Here is a 19,270-nt window from a genome sequence, read left to right on the forward strand (position 1 = left end):
TGTGAATAAAGCTGCAAATCACAAATAAAAACAGCTTTAATAGAAAATGAAACACACAACAGCACAGACAGTGAAAATCCAATCACTTGTGACTCTCAGATTTGGCTTGAGGCTGCCTTTATGAAAGCAAAAAAGACACAGCACACATGAGAAGAACTCAAAAGTGAGAAATCCCTTAAGCGTGCATGCTTATCCACATCTGGAAAAAGAGCAGAGACAAACCCCGTGAGGCCCTGTGGTACAGCAGCTCTGCTTTGTGGCACCAGAGAACAAACAGGCCGAAGCCTGAGAATCATCTGGCAAAGAAAGGGCTTAGGGTTAAGGACACTGGGACACTCTCACACACACTCTAACATTCCCAGATGGGACACTCCTAGGAGGAGGGAGGATGCGTTTTTGTACTTGAAGTGAAATGCTGGGCTGCAGTGCGTTCTCTGGCACACAGGGGACAGAGAGCAGGGAGAAGTCCATGGTGACACGCTTGGTGCGCACGGAGGGCATGGACTCCTCGGTCTCCGTAAAGAAGCGCAGGACATTGACAGAGTGTCTCCGTACAAACTTCTCCGTCTGCCACGGCCAGCCGTATAGGTAAGGTAGGGGAGTTAATGGCACAAGTTAACAAGGAGTGACGTTCTGAGGTACTTTTGTCACAACAAGGGGACCTCTGATATGCCCGAGGCACACTGAAATTAATGTCACAGGAAGCCAACATTTGATTTCTGATAAATGTTGCATGAAATGACTTTACAGGTATCTTGCAGCACTGTGTGAGATGTACCTTGTCCAGAGAGTTGCCCTTGTCATTGTTCTTCTCAGGCAGGCTGTTGCCAGAATCAGTGCTGATGAGTGAGCCGCGAGAGTCGGCATGGCGCACGGAGTTAATGTTGGGAGTTGATGACGTGTGAGGTGAAGCTGTCCAGAAACAAAAAGCGAGCAGTTTTCAGTTCTATCTATCCATCCATCCATCCATCCAGATATTACATATATAGATATTATTTTTTTCAGTATCATATGTTCACTCACAGGTGCCTGAGATGACTCCAAACACATCTTTGTGCAGGCTGGTGTCCAGAAAGGTGCTGGATCTGGGAGGTGTCATCAAAGCGTTTGTAAGAAGTGACTCTTCTCTTCCATTCTGAGGAAAAACAACAGTTTAATGGACACAAACCCCAAAATATACATGGCTGTATGTAGCTTTGAAAAGCCACTATGTGTGTGTGTGTGTGTGTGTGAGGTGCAAGACTTATGAGGGGTCCTTAGGTCCTGCACAATCTTAGGCTGATCATTCAAATTAGCACCCTGTTTCTGTAATGTTTTGAAGATTTTAGCACTTCAATAAGGAATGGAAACAGCAAAGAAGTTCATTCCTACGTTTTGTTATTAGAAATTCGAACCACAGTTTTAGTCTTTGCTGAAATTTTCATTAGCGTAGAGGGCAGATGCTCTGTTGGTGGGTTGGTTGGTCAGTCCACAAACATTTCCCCACCATTTGACAACCACAGTTTTTGCTCTAGGACAGTGGCTCTCAATCACGGAGGTCTCAGGATCCCCGGGAATCTTTAAATGAGTTCCAGGTGTTCCCCAGAAAAATGAGTAATAGTTTATTTTCAGTTTAATCACTCTAGAATTGAGCCCAATGTGAGTAAGGGTGTGTTAAGCTAAATTATGCCACCATGAGAGGATCTCTCAGTCCCTTAAATGCATGTCGAGGAGATGAGGAACAAGGAGAGAGGAGGCTTCTGGAGGAGCTCAGAGCAAGGAAACACACGTGTATCCTTGTGTCTCTTCCCCACATCTCTCTTTCACATCCTTGCTGGGAGAAGCAAAGATGCGAGGAAGAGACGCAAGTGAGGGAGGCTTGGGGACACTTAGCATAATTAAAAAGCACCCTAAGAGTCATAAGAGTGACTATTCGGATCATAAGGTTCACTTGCTCCACAGTCACCTCCTTAATGGTAGTTGACAGCTATAGAATTCTGGTCTTCATCATATCTAACAGCCAAAATCTTTTGTAGATGGAGGTCCCTGAAGTGAAATCCTACCAAATGGGGGTCCATGACCAAATGTGTATCAGTGTAGGGGTCCTTGACACGAAAAAGGTTGATAACCATTCAGCATGGAGGTCACAGCTATTGTGGATTCATAGATATGATGTAGCAGAAAAATTTAATGTAACTTTTAAATACATAGTTCGTGTCTTGCCTGCTTGAGTGGACAGACTGGTATCACTTCAAAAGATCTGAGTGTTTAAAACAATTTATCAATATTTGTTTAATGAAAATAACTGAATAAACTGAAAGCTATGCATGGTAGATAAGATATAAGAAAAGCAGCCACTAGGTGGCTCCCTTACATTGTTGGAGTGGTTGACGGTGAACGGGGACACTTCCTTCACATTCAGCCTGTTGACGTTCTCTTGGAGCAGACCAAACAAGGGAAAGTACAGCGTGGCCAACCTGGCCTGCTGGCTCTGAAAAAACAAACAACTCTCTCAACCGAATTTCTCAAGAGCACACACGCCAGATACTTAAGTGAGGTGGAAATGCAGGAGATGGAGATACAGAGAGAGGGCTCTGCTTACTTTGGAGGTGTAGCGGTCGTCGAACGTGTGCTTCATCATCAGGTTCTTCAGCACGTGGATGGCTATCTGTCGAATCTCCCTGAACTCCTGCAGAGCTGCACTGACCTCCCTGAGCAGCAGCCCGACCAGGAAGTGGTTCTTACAGAAGTCATCTGTCAGCGAGTAATCCATCTGGAGGTCTAAGGGGAGGAAGAGATGAGGAGTCAGAACCAGAGTGTAAATATATAATCCGAAATCAATCTGACACAGAGCACCAGAGCTTGAACAGAATACAGATTGGCGGCGGAGTTAAATCCTGGTGAATAATACAAATATCATCCAACAGTCTTTGTGAAGCAAAAACAGATTTACAGGGAAACTTGGATTTTGTGTTTGACAGATTCAGGCTGTGCGACTGAGCTGCTGCTCCACATCAACTGTGATCATTGTGGAAAAAGACAAATGGGATTTAAGCTTCTGATGGAAGAGCAGCAGCTGTTCACAGATGGTTTCCAACACAAAGCAAGTAAAGCAATCCCAAATCACACTCAAATATTCCCCAAAATGTCATCAAGTTTAGCACACTGTTTCATCTTCTTCAGTCTTTTTATAACCTGCATTTAAAGCATGAAAGATCTTTAAAGATTTCTTAGAAATAAAAAAAACAGATTGCAGCAAAAATGGAAGATAATTGAATGATTAGATCCAAGTCTGCTCTTTTTGGAGATGACATGCAAGCGACGCACCCTTACACCTACCTACTAGAGTATCACATGACTCCACTGTATCATATGGAGATAATAAAGCTAATTGAGGAAAATAAAAAACAAAGTATGTTCTGTAGGATCAAAGACTGCTACATCAACACCAAACCTATTTAACTGATATTTAATTAGACTTTCATTATGTATGCATGAGCTGTACAATAAAAAAGGCAATATAAACTCATCATCAGACTTGATACTTGACCAGAAGGTAAATGTGATGATCTCCTCACCTTGAAATCTCAGTATCCTTCCCTTTCCAAATGGCATGGGCAGGTTTAAGGGGACGTAGTGCTCGTGGTTGCAGACAACACGCAGGAACTCAAACCTGAACTCAAACAGCGTCTGCATTTAGAAACAACAGACATTAATTAAGGAAGAGTTAATACAGCATTAAAGCACAGCTCAGACAAGACTTTGCACATTTCTACAAACAAGATGTCGGACATTTTGTTTGTGTAAATGCTGTAGTGTGTACCTTTGGATCTCCAGGCATAAAACAGTTGATGTAGTTGTTGATCTGCTTGAACATGAAGCCTCTGTCCATCAGGTTGAAACAGCGCTACAGAATGATATAGAAAAGCAAATTACTATTAAGTAAGTATACATATATATACTTGTACACTTTGTGATGTCAAATTCGTGCCATATACAGTTACTGTGGCTCCTGACCTTGATGAAGACCGCCAGACTGTGGTTGGCATTCCTGGCAGCATCCAGGTTGTCCTTATATTTCTGAGTGATGTGTGGCATCATCATGTTGACCAGAGTCTCCACAGTGTGATGGAAGGATGCTGAGAAGCGCTGGTTTCTGGACAGCTGCAGGACACAGCACAGACATCATACAGATGTTATTACACAGCAAAATACAGTGCTGCGGGGTTTTTTTGTAGGAAAAAAAAAAAAAAAAACGTTCCTGCATTCCTCGACAAAAAGCCAATAGGATTTTTCCATTGGATTTTGGATTACTCCAGAAAATAAGCTCTGTGGCAAAGTCAATGTTTCTTTCATGTTGGAATTGACAAGATAACCTTCACAGATGGACACCACTTTTATGGTTTCTGAAGCGTAAATGCAATCGCCAGAGGTAAAAAGATAATGTTGCAAGCCCACCATCAGAGGGCGCCAAAGGGTACAGATTACCCCGGTCTGTGGGGGCTCATCCAAAGGTCTATGGTTGATCCTAAAATAGGATCAAGAACAAAAAATTGCTTACTGACTTAGGTCACTGACACTACAAGTTGTATGTATTGACATGGTAATGTTTTCAATAACAGCAGCCGGTCAGATATGCAGAACACACATGCACAGCTAATGTAGAGATAGAAAGTGTACTGTAGCATGACTAACTAAGTGCTTTACCAAAGATCAGTGGTTCGAATAAGAAAAGCCAGGGTGCAGAGAGAACAAGAAAATGAAAGGAGCAGATTCAAATTTTTTGCCACCCCAAAAAAGCATGAAGAAGCACAAGATGTGACAGGTGAAGTTGAACATGGCAAAGATGAGGAGCTCGGCAGACTAGCAAATAAAATCCAATGAAGCCGGTTCAGTTTTATCAGTTGTACCATGTCATGCTATATCATTGGAAAGGGGTCAAATAACGCTCTAAAGTTAGGCTTAATTCTGGTGAGGGAAAGTTTGGCCTGGATAAGTCTATAACACTGGATTTGGAAATGGTTACTACAAGACTAATGGCCAAGAACTAATTTGAACTTGCTCCTGTTGGTGTTTGAACAAAGGGTGAGTGGTGGTAGTGGGTGTGGATGAGGGGCCTGATTTTAAAAAACCTTCCCCCTGTCTATAATTCCTAATGACTGGCCTGACCATGGTCACATGACTTCAACATCACCACCACAACGAGTCTATAAGCCATGTTCAGCATGATGATGTGCTGTGGTCTCTTTTAGCCGCTTGTTGGCGACCACCCATTCTCATAACCCATCAGCTGTATTCGGCGTCTGACTTCCGGCAGACGGTGATACAGCCAATTGGGGGCAGACCCCTGATTTTTTTTGGCATTCCGGTTTGATTTGGGCGGAGGAGGCGAATTTCTGTTTCTGACTTCCATTTATATATAAGTAAATATGCTGAACCATTGCGATGGATTCAGAGTTTGCAGTGACGCCAATTATGTTCCGCCTCGTTAGTTCACCGCACGGATCATTTAACCTAGCAACAACTGCAGCTGGCTCAAACGTGATTGGTCAATATCACGCAGACTACAAACAGCCTACAACCGGAAACCAGAGCTCTTCCGCTCTTCTTCCGGAGGCAAAATCTCCAGGGTTTGCCTACAGACTCTACATTCACTGAATGTAGTCTATATATAGAGACTAGCGACCACCTTATGTAGGACACACAAAAAGCTTCAAACTTTATACGTGGTGTATTAACTGACGTGTTTTAAGCCAGAGAACAAAACGTGAAAATCTCTTAATCTTTTGTTAACCACAGACCTTATTTAAGGCATCTTAGCAAAAACCAATTAAAAAAAAACACACTGACTTCGAGACAAGGGAACCAGAAGTCCCAACTTTAAGATCTAATTCTGCAGCACTGTACTCATTACTAGTACTCATCTGCAATATCTCAGTTACAACAGTTCAGTTCGTTAAAAAAAAAAATCTTTTAGTTCAGATAGACATGATTACCCTACAAGACATGCTGCAAGAGGAAACTTTATATTACCAACAGTAAGAACAAACTCAATCAATCGTACAGTAATGTACAGAGGTTTGCATGAATGGAATTTACTCCTTTGACATATCGCACAGGGAAACAATAACGTTAGATTTAAAACTTTATTGAAGCAGCACCTTTTGACAAAGACTTCAAAAAAACAGACGAAAGTATAGGTGTCAAAAGCCTACAGGAATTAGTTAATATCAAAGGCAAGTTTGACTGTGTCATGTGTCTCAGGATGTGAAAGGTCTGTCTTTGTTTGTGGTGCAGGGACATTAAATTAGTAGTTGTTTTCTGTTAGTATGCTAATCATGTCTTCACATTTCCCAAATGAGACGTATATAATATGATTCATACATGGTAATGAACCTCATGCATGGTAAAAATATTGTTTTTCCTGGGAATTATTCCTGTCATTAAAAGAAAATTCTGGTAATATTCTAAATTTTTGTTATGGTAAAAAACAATCCATGAAAAGACCAAAATCTAACAATATACTGTATAAATTGTTTATGTAGCTAAAACCTGAGACAGCTTATTCTCTGTACCATAAAGATCCATTGTTGTTAAAAACACATCAATAAGCCACACTGCTGCACGCACACCGTGTTCCTTTATTATATATTGTTGGTTTTAGTCTTTTTGTTGGATTCATAGACATTAACAAAGATATAGAATATCTCCTTGTACTGTAACTGAAACACAGTTTGCAGACGGGTGTGATCTCCTCCACACACTGCGGCCTCCACATTATTCCAGCGGAGGTTAAACACAGGGATGTGGTCGCTTATGGGGTTCGAACAAATGCAGCCAATTAAAGTGCACGGCAGTGTGGGGCAGACTGTGGATACATAATACTCTGACTGTGGCGCTGTGGCTGTCCACAAGACTTGGCATGTTGTAAACCACAGTGAAGAGCTTACGCTGTTACGAAGCAGACACCCCTGAGTCAAACACACATGTTGTGGCAGACTTACCCTCACTTTACCGCTCTCAATCAAGTACTGAGCCATGGACTTGACTAAGGCTTCAAAGAAATACCAGGAGTACTGCGGGGCAGACAAACATCAATCAGAGAACAATAAAGAGGAAACTCATGTCAGTTATAATTATACGCTGTGTAATCCTTTAAAGAAGTACAAATACGTTACCTTGAGGAGTTTGTTGCTCGTGAGGAAGTCAGTGGACGGCTTCAGGATAGCAGTCATGGCTTTAGCCAGCTCCTCATGCACTGTTCGGGTGGTGGAGGACGTGTGTGGCTCAGTCTTGAATACAAACTGTATCAGACACATGCAGACACAACTGTGAGTACAAACACTAACATATAGGTAGTGAGCTGTGATATGCAGCGTGTGAATTTTACCTTCACATAAGATCTCAGGTAGTGCTCCAACCCCTCCTCGTGGCACTGGGCAACGATGTGAATCATGACTCTAAATGGTAACAATGGAAAAGGGAAGCATCTGTAAGGAAAAGTTCCTCACTCACAAATCTACAGACGTTTAATGTGGAAACAGACAACTTTTCAAAGTCCTGCAGGAGAAGTTATGAAATTAGAAAAATTGTTTTCCAGGCCTGGAAATAGCTTTAAGTTTTAAACACACATTGTTTGGCTATTGTTTGAATATATTCATAAAAATCCCCAAATATCAATCAAAATCAAACCATTTTTATTCCAGGAAAATTTACTGAGCATTAAGCTCTTTTACAGCAATGCCCTAAGTTCACATTCAATGGGCTAGAAGAATATATAATATAATAGTACTTACAAAAGAGTGATAAAAAAAAAGTCCATAAAAAATAAGTAGCAGCAATGTCTACCGAGAATTATAAACAGCAATAAAAAAAACAGTAAAAAGACAGATTTATAAGTTAAGTGAAGCAAAAAAGTGTCTATATCCACTTTAATATTATTTAATATGTAATACAACGTTCTTGCCCACAGGAAAGCCTTATTGATCGGCATGTCAGATCAAAAACTCAAAAAAAAAACAAACAAACCAGATTTGTACTCAATTAATGACAGAAAATAGTTGTAATTTATAGAAACAATGATTGAATAAAAATCAGCTTTCTACAGAGTTCTCTTTCATCATTTAAATTTTAAGGTGTTGTTTAGTCACGGATCGTCTCAGGGAAACTTGCCTGGTGACGTTGACCGCCACGTCCTCTTGGGTGGCGCTGGTCAGCACCCTGAACAGCTGATTAAGGGTGGTGGGCAGGAACTTGATCATCACATGGCTCTCCATCGCGTGCAGACTCTGAGGGTAAAACATCACAGAGATATGTTCATGTATGAAGAATAAATGTGGAAAACAGTGACGTGTCCTCTCTCAATTCTCAAACAAAGAGCACAGAAGGCATATAAATAATAATATGAGGAAATAATCAAATTAAAACAACAGGAGAACATGCGCATGACAAACACAGCGCTAATGACCCACACCTTATGCCTCTGCCGCCTGGAGCAAGACAGAGTGCAGGTACATCACTGCCGTGTACAGGAAGCTAACACAAGCCCTGTCATTTGGCCAGCTGCCAGTCAACATGGCTGACCTGCTGTTTGACCCTCTGGCCATTGTTCGTGTTCTCTGCTGTGTTTACATTAGAACCCAAGAGATGCATTGGACCAAGTGTTGTTCTCCATGTCAATGTCTGCCCGGGGAACAGTAAACTAAGGTTCCCATGAACTGGAATAAGACAGCAAGCGATGGAAAACGTGATAACTGAGCTACCAGTACCACAGGACAAAAAAAAAAAAGTGGAAAAAGAATCAGGGCTAGATATCTGACAGATTTATTGTGATCAGCCTAATCTCTGCAGCTAAGGAACAGTTAAATTCTGTGTGGACTGCAGTAGAAAAAAACCTACACAATCCGTCCAGAAGAATGCGCTGTTGGTGAGCTACAGCCCAAAAAGGAACATTAATCTCCATGTGATTCAGCTCCAACTGAGTGTGACTGTCTGCGGTTTCACAGTGAGTATGAGCTACGATTAGCTTCCAAGTTAATACAGGGAGGTTTTAAGTGTAAAAACATGTCTGACCTTCCCTTTAGGTATCCAAAAAAAAGAATCACATGTCAGTCTGTTCAGATTTAAGTCCAAATCCTTCATTTATAAATCCATGCAGGGCATATGCACTCAGTTATACAGTATATACCAACACTGGAATGTAAACTATATGTCAACATTGTGGATTATGGTTTGAATATGACTCAGAGCAGCATTAACAGTCTCTTTAAAAGTTCTCTCAAGCATGTATACACATTACTAGCCATTTAATTCACACAAGACCACAACAATACCTTTAATTAAGGCATAAGGTCTGCACATTTTCTTAGATATAAACAACAAGCACAAGCAGATAATTTCAATAAAAACAAATGCAAATTTGAAACACAGATTTAACATATAATCTTAACAAATTAAATGACCAAAAAATGCACTTTGTTATATTAACTAGCATGTGTTTACAGGTGGAGCCAGCATATCTTGGGAAAGACTATTGATATTTTAACTCACAGTCAGATTCCTACTGAATCCCTAGTTTTTATGCTCATTATTTTACCTTCAGGTATTTGACCAGTTCTCCCCCTGACACCTGGGGTGCAGGCACAGTGCTCTGACAGTGATGAAAGAAGTTGTGCAAATGTTGATCCTATGAGAGACACAAAGAAAGTCAGATTACAGAAGTTTTATTTCACCCAGTTGAGTTTCGACCAAGAAAACAAAGTGTTTCTACAGTCATTGTGAAAAACAAAAACTAACCTGAGTGTAGACAGTGGACACAAGATGAGTGGACACCTTAAATAAAGGCTTGCCTCCATCCACCCATTTGACTTCAGGACCTGAATGCTGTAATACAAAGAAAAGCAACAATCCTGTGCTCAATAATTCAGTAAATATCATTAATATGGACAGATATTTGTCAGTGTCTTGGTATATATCAGCTTTGCACCAAAGGAAGACAAAGAGAGGACAGCACTTGAACTCTGAGTAAATAAGGCAACTTAAGGATGCACTCTACCTTGCTGGCACCCTCCAGACAACTGAGGTATCCAGCGGGCAGGTTGACAGCCACAGGGATCTGACTCTCATTCATGGTCACCCGGCCGTCCTTCAGCAAGGGGAGCCAGGCGTAACCCACTGAAAGCAGAGACCAAAGAGAAGATGATCAGCTAAGATTCTAATGCTTCAGCAGAGATAACTTTATACAGTAAATGATAATAATTATGCATTTTATTTATAGACACCTTTGAAAGCACTCAAGGACACCTTACAAGACACAATTACAAAAAAACAAGCAGCAATGTATCCATAGATGATAAAATCAAACAATTCCGTAATATACAAGAAAAGTTATTAAAATGACCAGACAAAAATTGTATAAAGACTCTTAATGGAGAAGGGGATGGATGGACTTTGGAGTTGTAAATGGTTAGAGTGAAACTGTGTGGTTCAGCCAAAGTGGATTTAGTACCCACAAGGAGAACCTCAGTTTTATCACTGTTAAGTTTGAGTAAATTGCATGAAAGCCAATATTTAATATCCAGTAAGCAGTCAGAAAGGGAATTGGAGGGAAGAGTGGAAGCAGGCCTAGTGGATAGATACTGTAGAGTTGGGTGTCATCATCATAGCAGTGGAACTGAATGCCAAATTCTCTGTAGATATGGCCAAGAGGTAGGCGGTAGATAATAAATAAAAGGGGACCTAGATCAGAGCCCTGAGAACACCGCTTGTAACCAGAAAAGAGTTGGATCTGACATTTCTGATTTGAACAAAGTGAGTTGCGACCAGAGAGATATGATTTAAACCAGTCGAAAGTGGTGCCAGTGATATTAATGGTAGCTAGCTGCTAAATGGTATCGAAGGCTGCACTTAGATCAAGAAAAACGAGAATAGTTAAAAGCCCAGAGTCAGCTGCCAGTAAGAGATGGATATTATTATTATTACTTCATGTGCAAAAGTCATAAAATACAGATATCTTAGATGATGTGATTGTAAATCAGTGTTACCCTGAGTCTCAACCAGGTCTCTCTTTTTGGTGCTGGCCTTGCTGTTGCTGTCACAGCTGACGTGGTGGAAGGTGAACAGCAGATGATGTTTCTCGTGGAGCTGGGTTGGCAGCTCGATCTTAAACTGAGGAATGAGAGCACAAATAAACATTCAGTCACTGATGGCACTGACTTATACACACCTTTCTGTTATTATGCAATGTATCTAACCTCATCGTAGAATTCAGGGTTCTGCTGGTGATGTAATACTGCAGCAAAGGCATTTTTGGTAAACAAGGATCCTCCAGGTCGGCCATAGATGCACTGTGGAGTGATAGCAATAGTTAGTGGATCCCTGTGATGGGAGGGGATGTGGAAGCACTTCCAGGACACTGTCTGTGAAAGTTTACCTTCAGTGAAACAGCGTCCTCCTCATCTGACTCCTTGAACTCAATGCAGACAGCTATGTTTCTAGCCTGAGGACACAGGACAAGTAAAAGTGACCCAGTTAGCCACATAGTAAACTTTAAGGTTACTATGTAGGACAAAATCATCATTATTCCTCCACCTGTGTTAATGATCTTGCAAAATAACACTACATAATAAAAGTTTGTGATACCTTTGCAAATGATTTTTGGCTGTCGTACTTCAAGTGCTTCGGGTAGACATAGAGGTGATTGTTGTAGATGGTGAAAGGCTGAGAACATTTGGCTATGCACGGCACAAACTCCTCCACTTCAAAGAAGACGTTGGTCTTCTCACTGACATCAAACTGCTTCACAGGAATGTAGGATGAGGTAACACAATCTATACACAGAAGCAGGAGGGAGGGGAGACCAAATAAACAGCCTGCAGACAATGTGACCGATCTGCTCTGAGCAAAAACAGCTTTCATCTCTCATGTTAGCGGCACGGAGCGATTTCAGGGGCCTTACTTGTCAAGTCGGGGGCTACATTGTCAATGGTAACATCAAGGTTTCCTAGGATTACAGGCAGCTTGGCCATCTTCTCTGGCCTGGGGAAAGGAAAATAAACTCCAGTTAAGCCTTTGCTGTCATCTCCAAATGGTATATATGCACACCGCACTCACAGATGTAAGCAAACATCTTATTTTCAAAATTGACCAGCATTTTCCAAAGTACAACCTATAGGAACATTTTCCTTTCCAGAACATCTGCAAGACCACTTAGACAATTTACATTACAGAGGACTCAATGAAGCATTACTAACTTTCTGAAGTCGGCTAGCAATTTGAGCATATCGTCGTTGGATAGCTTGTTGCTGTCCTGTCTGTACAGAGCTGAGAAACGAGCACTTTTGTCGAGTGTCCCTGAAGCATCTTTGAACAAAGGCCTGCAAGAAGAAAAAGAAGAGTCAGGAACATTGTAGTGTCCTGAATGCATCCACGTAACCTGTTTAAATGAGCAAAAGTAGTTGGATGATGATGTTTCATTGGACAAAGGATGAAAGTTTACAGTCTAGGTCACAGCTAAGAGTTATTTCCACAACTGATTCGTCTATTTAGTTTTTGGCGGCATGGTGATGCAGTGGTTAGCATTGTTGCCTCACAAAAACCGTTCCGGGTTTGAACCCGGGGTGGGGGAGTCCTTCTATGTAGAGTTTGTATGTTCTCTCCGTGTCAGCTGGGTTTTCTCAGGGTACTCCGGCTTCCTCCCACAGATTAGGTTAACTGATGATGCTAAATTGGCCGTAAATGTGAATGTGAGCATGAATGGTTGTCTGTTTCTATGTGTCAGCTTGGCGATAGTCTAGCGGCCTGTCCAGAGTGTACCCTGCCTCTCGCCTAATGTCAGCTAGGATAGGCTCTAGCCATGTGTAATTTCAGCCACAAGAGGTCTCTCAATCAAAACTGATTGACCTTGTTATGTAGAGTGGGATCATGGGAGTTGTTGTCTTCATTGTTAAACAACCGCAATTGCCAATAAAAATCTGTCTTACAGGCAGAAACCTTAAAGACAGATGAGAAAATGTGGTATTAGTATGTAATTATCAGAATATGGAATTTATGTTTTTGTGTAAATCACTAACATGTCCTTCCTTGTGTCAAGTACACAGGACTTGCAACTCAATACAGTTAGAAATCTTACTTATTAAGAGAAATAAAGTACCTTGCTGCCCAGGCAAAAGGCATCCTGTACTGCCCTAACCGGCCACACGCCAGCTTGGCATTCTTCAGGACCTTCTGTGCCACCTAGTGGAAAACAGACACACAGTGTGATTTCAGCTTCATCACTTCAACACTCGAGTTGGTCTCAGCCCTGCAGCACTGTAACAAATTCATCATGCTGCTGTGCACACACAAAACACATTTCCTTCTCGCTTGAATTACATTACGACCCACCATGGTCCCTTCAGGGTGCACAACCACATTTGTACAGCCAAAGTCAATGCTTGTGTTGAGAGTCTGTGCAACTGGTCGGCACTTAAAAACAAGGATGATTATCTGTGTATAATGTGGAATAATCTGGTGGAATCTGCTGAGTGTGGGGGAACATGCCGCCTCGTGAGGAGGACGGTGATGGGAGTTCGTGGGTGGGTCAGTACCTTGGTGGAGTCTGAACTTTTCATGTACGGCTCAGCACAGTGGTTGATTCCTCCCTGGAGCACCTTCTCTATGCGAGCCACCAAGAAGATATCTGGGTGGGGGCACGTTACCGAGAACACTCCCTGTAGAGACAATGAAAATTACAATTACCTCAACTTTTCAGATGTATTTTAAGAATAATATGAAAACAAAGACAGATATAGTTGGTGGTGGTGAGGTGGCAATGTTGGTCTGTCAGGTGATCCATCACTTTAATGTTTCCCAGAGGATAAACCCTAATGCCTTTGGTGAACCCCTGACTTTTCCTCTAGCGTCATTGTCAGGTTCACATTTGTGGTTTTAAGTGAAATGTCTCAACAACTATTGGATGGATTTGTTATAAAATTTTATACAGACATGTGTGTCCCTCTGAAGATGAACTGTAAAAACTTCCCAGACTTTTCATTTGTTCCATTTTCAGGTCCAAATGTTAATTTGTTCAACTGTTGTATGACCTGTAAAGCTAATGACATACTTTTCAACCTCAGCTGTAACTGTATTTACTGTAATTAGTGTAGTTAGCATGCTAATACGCTAAATTAAGATAGTAAACCTGTTAGACATTTTACCAGCTAAATAACAGCATGTTGGCATTATCACTGTTAGCATGATGACATTAGCATTTAGCTCAAAGCACCACCGTGTACAGTCATAGACTGTACAAAAGGAGTAGGTACTGTGATGTAAGTCATTAGTTTTTGGACTACTGTTTTGAAGCCTGGAGTTTGGCATTTTGGCCATCACCATCTTGTTTTTTGGGAGGTAGAAGTGACCATATTTGGACGAGAGGATGGAGCTGTAGAGGAGCGAGGGGACTGCTACCGCTGTGGTGCCCTCACAGTAACTAGTTTTCGACCACAAGCCATATTGTATAAAACTGAGTCTCATATTAAACAGGGCAGATGGAGATTATCAGGGCTCAGGCTGCAGTCTTGACCTGTATTTGCTTCTCAGGTAGATGAGTGTGGAAAATCCACTTACACAAAGGCAAAATATGTTGGATTCATTTTAACGTATATTTAAAGAAAATATTTAAAGAAATTTAAAGAAATATTTACTTTTTTTTTAAAACAACAACAACAACAACAACAAAACAATCATTTGGCGGCCCTCCTGCAGTAACTCTGAGGACCCTCTGTTGAGGACTCAAGCTGTAAATGGTACCATCATTTACAAAATTAACATCATGCTATATTGACGAAGCTTTTAAACTCACCACTGAGACCATAAACTCATTAGAAAATGTTTACTTAGGCAATAAATCAAGTGAGAAGTATGGACATTTTTGAATAGCCTTCTATGCAACTGGACTTATTTGTGCAAGGAGCTGCCTCCTGCTGGCCATTAGGAAGACTGCAGCTTTATGGCACTTTAACACTGATAACCACTTGTGTACAGCACTGATTCACAGAGCCACTAGCATGGCTGCATGCATTTTTTTTAAATCTTAATTCAAGGTATTTTTACCTGTCTTGGATATTGCATGGCTGTCTCTGGCACCCCATGGACCAACCGTTGCCCCTCAGGATGGGCGTCCCCTCCCCCGTTCATATACTGACTGGTGTTACTGGGCACCATTCCTCTTACGGACGGGTGGTTTAAGTCCACGTGGAAGTCAGAGGAGATCTTACGGCCATTCTGGATGTCGAACAGTGACAGGGTGACATAAAATGGCTCCACCTGAAGAGGAAGGAGGGTGAAAATTCTGTGTCAGACCGATGATGCAGATTTTAAAATAAATCTCAATCTCAACAAATTTAAAAACAGAATAATTTCATATCCACAAGAATATATTTCATTTTACAGTACTTATGTATTGTGTGTGTGTGTGTGTGTGTGTGTGATATCAGTGGGGACACAGTCTTGACATGTTGTCTCTTTAATAGACAGTTTCTGTTGGGAGGGACAGCAGGACATCAGGCTCCATTATACGGATTGTTTGCCATTACTGAGCCTGTAGCCTGGTTGCTATGCCAACAGGAGTCCTTCAGCGGTTCAAATAATGAGGGGAGTCCATCCGGCCGCTCTAACAAACCATCTCCTCTGTCTTTAGTCAGCCGGATAATGATATTTCTGTTATTTAGGGCCCATTGTGGCCAGAAAAAGATCAGTCTTACGTTGGTGGTTGGTCCCTCCTCGTTCTCTGCCACACAGCTCTGCAGGTTGAATGAGAGGTCATTGCAGTTCACAAGAACCCGCTTGCCAAACTTCTCCTCAAACTGCTTCACATCCGGCTCTATTCCTGAGAAATCGAGTTTCTGAAGACAGCACAATGGAAGATATTGCATTTCATTAGGGAGTGTTCAGTTGGATCTCATTACGATGATGGAATGAGTGGACGTTAATTCGCTTTACATTTCAGTACCTGTGTGTCAGGGTCCAGGGTGAACAGCTTCAACCTGGTCTCGCTCCTCATCCTGGACTCAATATCTCTTGCGCTCTGAGGAGAAGGAAGGCATTTCCTAAATCGATTTAAACCACAAACTGTCTGAAACACCAGAAGCATCGTCTGAGAAATTTCCACTCAGTTGGTTTTATCATCAGAACATTTTTTGTCATTTGGAAATGAAGCTTCATATTTTACTGGCTGATCATGCTGGGCAGACAGGCCCAGTAATGAATGTCAGGTGGTACCAGTATACACTTCAGTGCAACACACTGTAACCTGTCAAGCTGTTTCCCAGTTAACAGTTACCACCAGTTTCCATGCACATATGGCTTCACTATTGCGTGACACTCAGTGCTGTAACAGCACGAGGAGCTGAGAGCACTTTTACAGTCTGTAAGTCATCAGTCTGTAAATCAATCAGAAGACACAGATTTAATCGTTAAAACCTTTAACATCTTTGATGCAGGTGTCATATGTCAAAGTAAGGGTGCATTAAGACAGCAGGAAAAAAGATTTCTCACATCAGATCGTTAAGTGAGACTGTCCGCATTGTTAATTGATCAGATTGGATTTGGGTGTCCAGACAACCTATCTGCATGGGTTGTTGTCACAGACTGTATAAAGTGGATATAGCCACCATGACGTCATGCACTAGTATGTGGACTACCATTTTGAAGCTTTGAGTTTGGCATTTTGGCTGTCGCCATCATAGTTTTCTGGAGCTAAAAGTGACCATGTTTGGACAAGAGGGTGAAGCTACTTTATTTTACTCTAAATGGGACCAAAGTTTACAAAATGACTATCATGCTGTATTAATTACAACTTGAAACTAGTGATTGAGATCAAAAACTAATTAGGAAAATGTTTACTGAGGTTATAAATCAAGTGAGAAGTATGGTCAGAGAGCTTTCAGACCTAGAGTTTGCTTGCTTCGGTCCGAACCAGGGACTAATTTTGTTCCAAAGTTGCATAATTGCCGAGAGTTAGTTCGTGTTCCCACGGCAGCATCTACAAGCAGACCAGGTAAAATGCCTTGCGCAAGAAAGCTGCTCTTGATTGGTCAGAATTTCCATGCGAATGACACAAAAGACACTTTAAAGCAGCGGTTCCCAACTGGTCCAGCCACAGGGTCCAGATTTCTCCTTAGACATTAGTTCCAACATCCACACAGTTTAATACATTCAGCATCATACTTGCGCTTGGCTATGTTGTTGAGCTAGTTTGCTGTCTCTGTCAATTAAGTGTACATTAGTCACTCACTCTACAGCAGGAAATGGCTCTTCAAAATAAGAGCTCTGTGCCAGAAATTCACTATATAAGAAAATTAAGTGTGTTGCTTGACACATTTGCGAGTCACTTGCGGTCCATTCAGAATGGATCCATAACCCACTTTTGGACCATGAACCACCAGTTAGGAACTACTGCTTTAAAGCCTAATTTGGACAGCCAGAGCAGCCGAAGTGGGATGCATTTGTAGAAACGTGACTGGAATCGCATTTCAGTCACCAATAAAATTGGTTGGGATCTGATCTATAAAAACTGCATTTTATGTGTTTTTGTTTTTTGTTCTTTTTGCTGTCCAGACTACCAAAAAAACAGATTTGGGCTGAGCTAACAAAGGCCTAAGACAAAGCTTTTCCACGACTGGATACCTTGTGTTGAATATTGTTGGATGCAAGTTTAAAGGCCTGATGTTTAATTTGCAGTGTTGTTTTCTGGATGAAACTCAAATATTGCTGAGGAGTTTTACTTCATCATGTGGCAGGAGGTCTGTGATTAATGTCAGATAAGATCAAAGAAAAAACAAATGATCAACTGAGAAATTAGGTGTGTAACCAGCAACTCTTAAATCTAAATCCAAGCCACATGTTTGTGGTGAAGAGGCCCTCTACATTACAGCTTCAATGAGGAACAGAAGTTTAATGCTGCAGCTCCATGTGATGATGTACTGAATGTGTGAGTACCAAGAGGACCTACCTGAAAGCTGTCCATGCTGCCAGAGGAGGAACTGTCTGACTTTCCAAGATCATCATCTAGAAGAGAATAGAAGAAATCATTGGATACAGACCGAAAGTTGTAGAACATAAACAAACCCCCCTCGTGTTATAAATCCTCCTTAATCGCTTGCTGACATGTCAAAGTTTGGTAAACAGTAATTCAGCTGTACAGGAATCAGTAGGATTGAGATGGAGATACAGCAGGTCTCAGTGGCATATTTATGGAAGCTCAGAGATCCCCTGTGTTTTTTTCTCTCATGCACAGCGTGATTAATAAAAGCTGAGGAGTTAGGGAAGATTAGTGGAGCGTTTTGTATAAAGGCATTCAGCCGCTTTCCTTCATAGCTAAGCCTCCTATGAGACAGGAGGTGAGTATTAAAAGCCTGGGTGGTCTGGTATCACATCACTACATTACAGGGCCAGGGAGAAGTAGGGGAGAAGTGAGGCACAAGTCGAGAGTGGATGTTGGTGTATGAATGAACAAAACATCCTCAGGTACGTTCAGTATGCCAGAGTAAATAAACTGATGAGGATGAGGAGATTTACTGGATCTTCAGATATGAGTTGATTATTATTTTGGATATAACAACTGAGAACATTTTTCATCTTAGATAGCACCATCATAGCTTCTACAATAAACTATTTTCCAATGTTTTTGTGTAACAAAATGTTTTGAAAGTGCTCCAGTATTGAGCAAAAGTGCCCACAGCGGTGGAACAGGCTGCAGTGTTACCACTCAGGGCACCGTTAATTTATGTCTACAAAAGGCGCTTGTTTTTGCCACTGACAGACTCAGATTGTTATTCTAAGTGTCTGACAACGTTATGGAAACGATCCCTACAGAGATAGACCTTTTGAGTATTTAAATGGGGTCTGGTGGGTTGGGCAATAGCTATTTCAGGGCTGTTTCTATTTAAACAAAAATGATCTAACTCTTTAACAAAGAGTTCTATCTCTGTAGGAATCTGAGCCTGTCAGTGACAAAAACATTTAGTGGACATACATTTAGGGTGCATATATCCCCACGTGGTTTTATTGCAGTGTCTCACTCAATACTTCACCAAGTTCAGAAAACACTGTCTCCATTAGTCACCCTTGTTGGTGTGGTGTGTCCAGCACTGTTGCCCATCTTTGGCCCTTGATGGCCTTTTTCCAGCAAATTCAGTAAGCTGAATTGGTGTTGGAGACATTGGAGCCTGTTGTGAATGAAATCGTTCTGACTGGCAGTTCAGCTCAGCACACCAGAAGAGAAACAGAGTTGAGGAAAGTAAACAAAAAG

General features: G+C 41.4%; 1 protein-coding gene across 5 annotated transcripts in view; it reads right to left on the reverse strand.

Moving 5' to 3' along the window:
- Positions 1-19,270, reverse strand: part of LOC117251257 (dedicator of cytokinesis protein 9) — a 126,826-nt gene that overhangs the window by 19,724 nt on the left and 87,832 nt on the right. For all 5 annotated transcript variants that reach the window (XM_033617395.2, XM_078174516.1, XM_033617387.2 and 2 more), the window contains exons 9-34: positions 17,972-18,027; positions 15,971-16,045; positions 15,723-15,863; positions 15,073-15,285; positions 13,566-13,688; positions 13,130-13,212; positions 12,231-12,353; positions 11,936-12,015; positions 11,620-11,807; positions 11,411-11,476; positions 11,232-11,324; positions 11,022-11,145; positions 10,034-10,152; positions 9,775-9,861; positions 9,575-9,664; positions 8,152-8,267; positions 7,370-7,439; positions 7,158-7,283; positions 6,984-7,055; positions 3,997-4,143; positions 3,803-3,886; positions 3,558-3,669; positions 2,582-2,760; positions 2,354-2,470; positions 1,024-1,135; positions 779-912 (exon numbers count right to left, since the gene is read on the reverse strand). In XM_033617395.2, the coding sequence (XP_033473286.2) occupies positions 779-912; positions 1,024-1,135; positions 2,354-2,470; positions 2,582-2,760; positions 3,558-3,669; positions 3,803-3,886; positions 3,997-4,143; positions 6,984-7,055; positions 7,158-7,283; positions 7,370-7,439; positions 8,152-8,267; positions 9,575-9,664; positions 9,775-9,861; positions 10,034-10,152; positions 11,022-11,145; positions 11,232-11,324; positions 11,411-11,476; positions 11,620-11,807; positions 11,936-12,015; positions 12,231-12,353; positions 13,130-13,212; positions 13,566-13,688; positions 15,073-15,285; positions 15,723-15,863; positions 15,971-16,045; positions 17,972-18,027 (2,930 nt within the window). The remainder of the gene's footprint in view (positions 1-778; positions 913-1,023; positions 1,136-2,353; positions 2,471-2,581; positions 2,761-3,557; positions 3,670-3,802; positions 3,887-3,996; positions 4,144-6,983; positions 7,056-7,157; positions 7,284-7,369; positions 7,440-8,151; positions 8,268-9,574; positions 9,665-9,774; positions 9,862-10,033; positions 10,153-11,021; positions 11,146-11,231; positions 11,325-11,410; positions 11,477-11,619; positions 11,808-11,935; positions 12,016-12,230; positions 12,354-13,129; positions 13,213-13,565; positions 13,689-15,072; positions 15,286-15,722; positions 15,864-15,970; positions 16,046-17,971; positions 18,028-19,270) is intronic.

The sequence above is a fragment of the Epinephelus lanceolatus genome, chromosome 14 (assembly GCF_041903045.1).
Source record: "Epinephelus lanceolatus isolate andai-2023 chromosome 14, ASM4190304v1, whole genome shotgun sequence".
Classification (NCBI taxonomy): domain Eukaryota; kingdom Metazoa; phylum Chordata; class Actinopteri; order Perciformes; family Serranidae; genus Epinephelus; species Epinephelus lanceolatus.